Genomic DNA, 10000 nt, shown 5'->3' on the forward strand with positions numbered 1-10000 from the left:
ACGACTGAGCCAATGATCAAGAGAGCTGCTATGATCCAAATCCAAGTCTGGAAAACGTGGTAGAATGATAATCTTGATCTGAAAAGACTTATGTCATTTTACAGGCGAACTCAAATCCATGTCTTGAAAAACATGGCAGAATGACAATCTTGAAGTGAAAAGACCTATGTCATTTTACAGGCTAACTCAAAGAGAGACTTGAAGTTAAGTACAAGAAAGCAAAAGTTAGTTTGTCCCCTTGAACTGATTTCATTAAAATGCCTAATGAATTTTGAACATATCTGGCACACTGAAAAGACCATTATCTTGTTACAGGCGAACTCAAAGAGAAATACTTGAAGTTAAGTACAAGAAAGCAAAAGTAAGTTTGCACCCTTGAATGATTTCATTAAAAAGCCCGACGAATCTTGATCATATTTTGGCACACTGAAAAGACCCTTATCATTTTACAGCCGAACTCAAAGAAAAATACTTGAAGTTAAGTACTAGGAAGCAAAAGTAAGTTTGCACCCTTGAATGATATCTTTAAAAAGCCTGACGAATCTTGATCATATTTTGGCACACTGAAAAGACCATTGTCTTTTTACAGGCGAACTCAAAGAAACTACTTAAAGTTAAGTACAAGAAACTAAAAGTGAGTTTGCACCCTTGAACTGATTTCTTTGAAAAGTTTGACGAATCTTGATCATATTTTGGCACACTGAAAAGACCCTTTTCTTTTTACGGACGAACTTAAAGAGACATACGTAAAGTTAAGTACAAGAAAGCAAAAGTGAGTTAGTACCCTTTAGATAATTTCACTAAAAAGCCTAACGTATCTTGAACATATTTTGGCACACTTAAAGGACCCTTGTTACTATACAATTAATTAATAACCATACAGTGAAGAGTACAGGAAAGCTGCACCCTTGAGATAATTTCACTAAAAAGCTAACGTATCTGGAACATATTTTGGCACAATTAAAGGACCCTTGTTACTGTACAATTAATTAAAAACTATACAGTGAGGTACAGGAAAGCTTAAGTATATATCTGCACCCTAGAGATAATTTCACTAAAAAGCCTAACATATATGGAACATATTTTGGCACACGTAAAAGACACTTGTCACTGTACAATTAAGTAAAAATCATACAGTGAAGAGTACAGGAAAGCTTAAGTATATATCTACACCCTTGAGAAAATTTCAATAAAGAGCCTAACGTATCTGGAACATATGTTGGCACACTTAAAAGACCCTTGTTACTGTACAGATGAAGTAAAAAATATACAGTGGAGTACATGAAAGCATAGGTATATATCTGCACCCTTGAGCTAATTTTATCAAAAAACTTAATGAATCTTTAACTTATTTTGTCACACTGGAGAAAAATTAAACATCCTAAATTGTGGAAATAGATTCTTTTTAAAAAGAATTATCTTATTCGTTTTTTATAACATTGAACTTCGATTCGAATTTAGTCGAAGAAAACATGATGACGAAGGAATAGATGAGAAAAATGAGACTAGGAAGAGAGAAGAAAATGATAAGAGTACAAGAGTTAATATGAAGAGACAAAGAGCTAAATCTGAAGATATTTTGACACACTGAGACGAACTCAAAGAAACATATAATGAGTACAAGTAAGGATAAGTATATATATGCACCCTTGAGCTAATTTCATTACAGGTATATGAATATATTTGGGCCCATGACCTAATTTCCTTATAGGTATATATATATATATATATATATATATATATATATATATATATATATATATATATATATATATCTGCACCCTTGAACTAAATTCCTTATAGGTACTGTATATGAATATATCTGCACCCTTGAGCTAATATCATTATAGGTATATGAATATACCGGAACCCCTGAGCTAGTTTCATTATGTGTATATAAATATATCTATATCCATGAGGTAATTTCATTATAAGTATATGAATATATCTGCACCCTTGTGCTACTTTCATTATACGTATGTAAATATATCTGCACCCTTGAGCTAATTTCATCATACGTAATAAATATATCTGCACCCATGAGCTAATATCTATGTTTTACGAAAAATATTTGTATCCTTCATTACAAAGTTTTAATAGATTTCTGAGTTGCAGACTTTATAAAAAAAGTTATACGGAAGTCTCACCATGAACGTAAATGGTTCGAATGCAGCAAATGATCTGTTCTTCTCCATTGGGGCCCGAGAAATGAGAGTCAAACTTTCGATATAGTGAGGATATGTGAAATCAATAACTTGTTCTCGTACACCTGAAATGTACAAATGACGCTTGAAAGAATGAGTATATAGTATAATATGATTAAATAGAAATAAATGAAGTATCTTGGCAAAACAAGGTGATTTAAAGTTTTGAGAATATTGTTGAAGAGGGAGGAGCTAAAGTATTAAGTTTTATATCACATGATTAGATGTGGTAAGATGGCTTAATCCATTCCAGAATAATTGTAATTTCGCATAACCTCTCCTGCACATTCATATGGAAAATATGTTTACATCAGCTGTGACAAGTGAAATTTAACGTGATTAAGTCAAAGTACTATGTTAGCTCCGACTGTATTCAGCCCAAAATCTTTAACATGCACTTTCCACAAACATGTTGATTGGTTGAAACTCCAATGATCTTTGCTCCGCCATGGCTCTCTTCGCTCGCAAATAATCATTATGTCATTGCTCCTCTGTTCTGGCAAACGGTACATGGATGTGCTGCACACGCCAACCACGTGGGTCATTATTCAAGATATTATAATTATCTATAATCTGTTATATAATTGCTATTATTATATTCATATGAATCATCTGTGAAAAGGGGCTGGCCAGTAACGATGTTTGTAGGTGAAACGTGTTAAAGATTTTGGTCTAGACACAGTCGCCTATCTAATTTCGCAGTTGCAAACATGTTGATCCATCGAAACAGAATGATCCTCTAAACAAGGCATCACAATATGAGAATGTTAACAGCCAACATACCTGTAATGGATATGTCACACATGGCAAAATGAGCCTCACGTCTGGCAACGACGCCGATCATCCCCACAACAGTTCCGTTCGGAAGGGGGCCTCCCCATTTGCCATCAGCTGGCTCGATCATGCGAATTCTGGGTATTTCAGAAGACATTTAAATCTTGATCATAAGTCATATTTTGCATTCTGAAATATCTTCTTATATTGATTTTCAGTATTCTATTTCACATGCCTTGGTACAGTTGGATACAGGAATTCTTAGCACACTTCGCTCAGATGAATTGCACCCCGTCACGCTATTATTGCCCGGCTAGTAACCAAACGTATAGTGTACACTGTTCAAAATTTGGCGTAAAAACGGTAAAAATCTTGGAATAGATTATCGTTTTAAAAATGGATATATTGACGTAAAAGAGTGATATTAAAGTCACCAATCGTAGAATATTGCGAAAAAGTAAGGTAAATATACGGTCGCCTGTATTTTACTGAAATACCGCTGAGGACAGTATCTTTTTACTGAGAATTTCCGATTAAAATTACGTTTTTTTAAACAGTGAAGAGGAGAGATGGCTACACAAGGAAACTCACAGCACAGTAAGGGCAGGATGCGCTTTCTCAAAGCGAGGTGTGCCTAATATTCTTGCGTCCAACTGTACATAGCGAATATCTCATTATAAAATCATTCAAGCTTAACAACAATTCTTAATATTTGTCGTCTTTTCAATGTTTGTTACTGGATAGAAAGATAATTACAATGTAACAAAACTAGAATTGTAAACGGTAGTATGAAAGGAAAATATGGCTTTAGTAAAATTATATGAATCTTTTCTTATGTGTAAGAATTGGATGCTATACATACAACATTAATGATAAAGATATATGGCCACAGAGTTCATGAACATCCTAAAATTAATGATAGACTGAACTAAAAGAAAACAGATATCTAACTTTAAAAGAAACGATTTATGCTTAACGGTAAAAGCTGGTTTAGTATGGAATATTTACTTTTATAGTGAACAGAATCATACCAAGCACAGATTGTAAATAGTGTAAAAGGCCTTCATTTAAATGCAAATAATTAAAAAAATGATTTTCATATGCATTATCATTTAGGATTTTGAGCCATAACTAAGCACAATTCATAAGAAAATTAGTTAGAGTTAAAGAGTTGATCTTATTTTCATATAGAAGCACATTGAAACTTTGCTTCATTCCTTTCAAGCGACTTAATAAGATATATAAAGTTTCCAAGCATACGAATTGGAAGGACATTACCCCGGAAGCATTGGAGTATAGGCCTACTATTCTTGTATAGAATACAAAATATCTTTTCTATATAATGAAAAGTAACGTATATATATATATATATATATATATATATATATATATATATTTATATATATACATATATATACACAGTACACACACACATATATATATATATATATATATATATATATATATATATATATATACAGTACACACACACACACATATATATATATATATATATATATATATATATATATACATATATACATATACATATATATATATATATTATATATATATATATATATATATATATATATATATATATATATATATATGTGTGTGTGTATATATATACTGTATATATATATATACATATATATATATATATATATATATATATATATATATATATATATATATATATATATATATATATTCAGACACTTTTCTTTATTACATAGGAGAGATTATTATTATTATTATTATTATTATTATTATTATTATTATTATTATTATTATTATTAATTAGAGGGGAATTCTCCTTAACGTTCTGACCATTACTCTGGAATAGGTTCTTCCATTGACATGAAACAGAAAACTACCTGAAGGATTAACTCACGTGAAATTCAGAGTCTCCGCCAAAGACTTAATAACTGCATATTCGAATCCAGATACTGGGAGGAGTTCCCCATTGTCCAGCCTCTCAAATAGTATGTACGGTTGATCAATCACAGCTGTGACTGTGAGCTGTCTTCCTTGAAAGTCCGCGTACAATTTCTCCAGGGGTTCGAACACGTCCATCTGTACTTCGCTTTCGTAACCCCTTGGTGTGATCTTCAAGTGCACTGCATTGTGGAACCTAAATAGGAGTTTTAGATGGTTTAGAGTTTGCTAATCCAATGGATTACACTTATAGAGATAGGACGATCTAACTGGCATCTTTTTTAATATAAATGTGAAAATACATCGTTCTAATTGATATTAATATAATTCAGTATTTCGTTTCTGTAACCACTTGGTGTAATCTTCAAGTGCACTGCGTTGTGGAACCTAAATAGGAGTATTTTATGCTTAATAATGATGATAATCATTTTGGTCTCCAGTGGATTACATTTGGAGAAATACAACGTTCTAACTGGTCTCTTTATGAATACAAATAGGAAAATACATCGTTCTAACTGATATTTATTGAATTCAGTATTTCGCTTCTGTAACCCCTTGGTGTGATCTTCAAGTGCACTGCGTTGTGGAACCTAAATAGGAGTTTTTGAGGCTTTATAATTTGCCAATCTTTTTGGTCTCCAATCGATTATATTTGCAGTAATAGAACGTTCTAACTGGTCTCCATTTAAATACAAATGGGAAAATACAACGTTCCAACTACTCTTAGTTAAATTCAAGTAATTATGTGACAAATAGGACTTTTTGATCCTCTATAATTTGCTAATCATTCTGGTCTCTAGTGGTTTACATTTGGAGAAATAGAATGTTCTAGCTGGTCTCCATTTGAATACAAATGGGAAAATACATTGTTGTAAATGCTATTAATTGAACTCAGTATTTCGCTTCTATAACCCCTTGGTGTGATCATCAAGTGCACTGCGTTGTGGAACTTAAATAGGAATTATTGAGGCATTATAATTAGCTAATCCTTTTGGTCTCCAATGGATTACATTTGGAGAAATAGATCGTTCTAAGTGGTCTCAATTTGAATACAAATGGGAAAATACATCGATCTAACTACTCTTAGTTGAATTTAAGTAATTATGTGACGTATAGGAACTTTTTATGTTTTATAATTGGCTAATCATTCTGGTCTCCAATGGATTACATTTGGAGAAATAGAACTTTCTAACTGGTCTCCATTTGAATACAAATAGGAAAATACATCGTTCTAACTTCTATGAATTGAATTCAGTATTTCACTTCTGTAAGCCCTTGGTGTGATCTTCAAGTGAACTGCGTTGTGGAACCTAAATAGGAGTTTTAGAGGCTTTATAATGTTGCTAATCATTCTGGTCTCCAATGGATTACATTTGGAGAAATAGAAGGTTTCTAACTGGTCTTCATTTGAATACAAATGGGAAAATACATCGTTCTAACTGCTCTTAGTTAAATTCAAGTTATTATGTGAAAAATAGGAATTATTGATAGTTTATAATGTTACTTATCATATTAGTCTTCAATGGATTACATTTGGAGAACTAGAACTTTCTAACTGGTTTTCATTTGAATACAAATGTGAAGATACATCGTTCTAACTGCTCTTAATTGAATTCAAGTAATAATGTGACAGACAAGAAGGTTTTCCTTTATTAAGAGATCTTTCTGTAAACTTAGAATATATACTTCACTTATTATTTAGAAAATTGCCTATGTTTATAAATGTATATAATAAAAAACATGTATTATATATTCAAGGAGAAAGGAACTACAAATTAAAGATGACTACTAATGCTACTGGTATTGTAACATTCTCATACTAAACTACTTTTAATTCAACAATTCACAAAGTTTTAAATATTATATCAGTTCTTACCTTATCAGACTAGTGGCGTCAACCCGAGATGAAAGAAGTCTGGGATGGTTTTGATCTTCCAAATCAATTAGGATTACCTAGAAATAGTAAAGTAAGGAAGTTATGTTGTGATTGAAAATGATTCTGTAATATTAGCAAGAAAAATTAGAGGACTCAGTGAAGAGTCACTCTGAAAGAATCTGAAATGAGTTGATTTAAGTATCTATATATGTTGGAGAGTGAATGAGCAGGGATTGGGAGGAACCTGTTTTGGGGAAAAGATCGAGAGGGAGGCAGAGAATTAGATGGCGTGATAAGGTGAAGGATAACATGGAGAGAAGAAGTTTGGTGGAAGAGGATGCCTTTGATAGAAGGCATTGGAGATGGTGCATTAGGCAACCGACCCCTTACATGTGAAAGATTGGTTTTGATGTTGTTGCTGTTCTTAAAATACTTTATTTTAATTGTTAATTACTTCTCTTGTGATTTCCTGATTTCCTTTCTTCACTGGGCTATTTTCCCTGTTGGAGCCCTAGCTTAGCAAGTAATAATAATAATAATGATAATAACGACGGGAAAACAGAAGAGGATCTATTGCTTGGGACTAAAAAGATATCAATGCCTACCTTTGCAAATATTCAGGAATGTAGATCAAATGTATACAACATAATTTAATTAAAAAGTACATGGCGGTAATATCAAGAACTAATACAGAGTAGGAATAACAACAAAAGAAAAGGGAAATATTACCTGTGATCCTTCCCTCATAAGTTGTGTAAGAATTGTGGATACGTTTTTCTCTATTGCTAAAATTATCCACCACGTCCACCGGCTTTCTAGATTTTTTGCTGAAATCTTAGAAATATAAATAATTGTTAGTTTCATTCACAAACTAGAGAGGCATTCAATAGAGTGCAGACCTCAGCCGCAGCTGCTTATTTCTCGACCTTTTGTTTGAACTTGACCTTGACCTTTGACCTTAATATGTATTAATAGGCGTAGATTTTAATACACTCAAATATGAACCAAGTTTGAAGTCTCTGTGACAAAGATGACCAAAATTATTGAACATTTTGCTTGACCCTGACCTTAGTCTTTGACCTTGACCTTCTAAAATTTAATCATTTCTAGCTTTTTACATAACAGTTAATCCCTGCAAATTTCATGACTTTACAATAAAAATTGGGCTCAGGAAGCTATTCAGAAACCAGCACACATATACACACAAACAAACACATAAAACACAAATTTCAAACACACACAGACAAACAATGGGTAAAACATAACCTCCTTCCAACTTCGTTGGCGGAGGTAAATATGTACATAAATTGGATGAAATACTTTTAATTCAATCTATGTTGTATATAAAAGCCTTTTCTAAGTAGGGATATTTTAACTTGGTATCGCAATGATTAGCAAGGCTGTACAATTCAAGGCTATCCATATTAGGTTGGTTTGCTGTGAATAATCAGACCAAAATCTCCCACCATCATCAATCCGCAATGTCCAGCATGGTGAAGAAAACTGGCCAAACCCAAGATATGAATAAGGACATTTCTGAGGTCTTTGTCCTACAGTGGTCATGAAACAGCTGCATTTGTTATTGTTGTTGTTGTTGTTGTTGTTGTATATTATAGACCACGATATACCTATCGTAATATCTAAGTTTTACTCTTGTGCACAATAGAAACAAGATAATCCAAATGACACAGGTGCGAATAAGTAGGAGGGCCAGGATACTAAGATGAGGTACAAGAACAAAATTTCATATAATTTATCCATAGGTCAAACAAAAGCAAATTGCTCAAGGAGTCAAGAAAATCTCGCATAAATGAAAAATACTTCGTCTAGTCTTCCACTATCTTGGTTTAGGGTTCTCTTGCTTGAGAGTACACTCGGGCACACTATTCTTTATTATTTCTCTTCTAGTTTTGTTAAGTTTTTATAGCTTTTATAGGAAACATTTATTTTAATATTGTTACTGTTCTTCAAATATTTTATTTTTTTCCTTTCATTTCCTCACTGGGATATTTTCCCTGTTAGAGCCGTTGGGCTTAGACAGTAGCATCCTGCTTTTCCAACTAGGGTTGTAGCTTAGTAAGTAAGTAAGTAAGTAATAATAATAATAATAATAATAATAATAATAATAATAATAATACATATACCAAGGCACTTCCCCCAATTTTGGGGGGTAGTCAACATCAAACAAATGAAACAAAAAAGGGGACCTCTCCTCTCTACGTTCCTACCATTCTGACAAGGGACTCAACCGAGTTCGGCTGGAATCACTTTCTCATACAGAACTCTCTTTACATTCATGCCCAACCCTCTATTTTTTACTACTCCCTTAACTGCCCCCAACACTTTGCATCCTTCAATCACTCTCTGACGTACATCTGCTTCCACTCCATCATTTGCTGCAACAACAGACTCCAAGTACTTAAAGTGATCCACCTCCTCAAGTAACTCGCCATTCAACATGGCATTCAACCTCGCACCACCTTCCCTTCTCGTACATCTCATAACCTTACTCTTACCCACATCAACTCCCAACTTCCTTCTCTCACATACCCTTCCAAATTCTGTCACTAGTCGGTCAAGCTTCTCTTCTGTGTCTGCTACCAGTACAGTATCATCCGCAAACAACAACTGATTTACCTCCCATTCATGATCATTCTCGCCTACCAGTTTTAATCCTCGTCCAAGCACTCGAGCATTCACCTCTCTCACCACTCCATCAACATACAAGTTAAACAACCACGGCTACATCACACATCCCTGTCTCAGCCCCACTCTCACCGGAAACAAATCGCTCACTTCATTTCCTATTCTAACACTTGCTTTACTACCCTTGTAGAAACTTTTCACTGCTTGCAACAACCTTCCACCAACTCCATATAACCTCATCACATTCCACATTGCTTCCCTATCAACTCTATCATATGCTTTCTCCAGATCCATAAACACAACATACACCTCCTTACCTTTTGCTAAATATTTCTCGCATATCTGCCTAACTGTAAAAATCTGATTCATACAACCCCTACCTCTTCTAAAACCACCCTGTACTTCCAAGATTGCATTCTCTGTTTTATCCTTAATCCTATTAATCAGTACTCTACCATACACTTTTCCAACTACACTCAGAATATAGATAAGGTTTTTCTCTATGCAAAAGTTTGTTTCAAATGAAAGGTTTTTTATGTAACGATATCAAAGTCAGATT

The 10000-nt window shown here is 33.4% G+C and overlaps 1 protein-coding gene across 1 annotated transcript in view; it reads right to left on the minus strand.

The window, feature by feature from the left end:
• LOC137640060 (probable glutamate receptor) overlaps window positions 1–10000 on the minus strand; it is a 28938-nt gene that overhangs the window by 11179 nt on the left and 7759 nt on the right. Inside the window, exons 4-9 of the mRNA XM_068372490.1 lie at window positions 7525–7629; window positions 6796–6872; window positions 4876–5115; window positions 2988–3115; window positions 2148–2269; window positions 1–47 (exon numbers count right to left, since the gene is read on the minus strand). The exon at window positions 1–47 is cut by the window's left edge and continues 182 nt beyond it. Of these exons, the coding sequence (XP_068228591.1) occupies window positions 1–47; window positions 2148–2269; window positions 2988–3115; window positions 4876–5115; window positions 6796–6872; window positions 7525–7629 (719 nt within the window). The remainder of the gene's footprint in view (window positions 48–2147; window positions 2270–2987; window positions 3116–4875; window positions 5116–6795; window positions 6873–7524; window positions 7630–10000) is intronic.

This window comes from Palaemon carinicauda, chromosome 1 (genome assembly GCF_036898095.1).
Source record: "Palaemon carinicauda isolate YSFRI2023 chromosome 1, ASM3689809v2, whole genome shotgun sequence".
NCBI classification, from domain to species: Eukaryota; Metazoa; Arthropoda; class Malacostraca; order Decapoda; family Palaemonidae; genus Palaemon; species Palaemon carinicauda.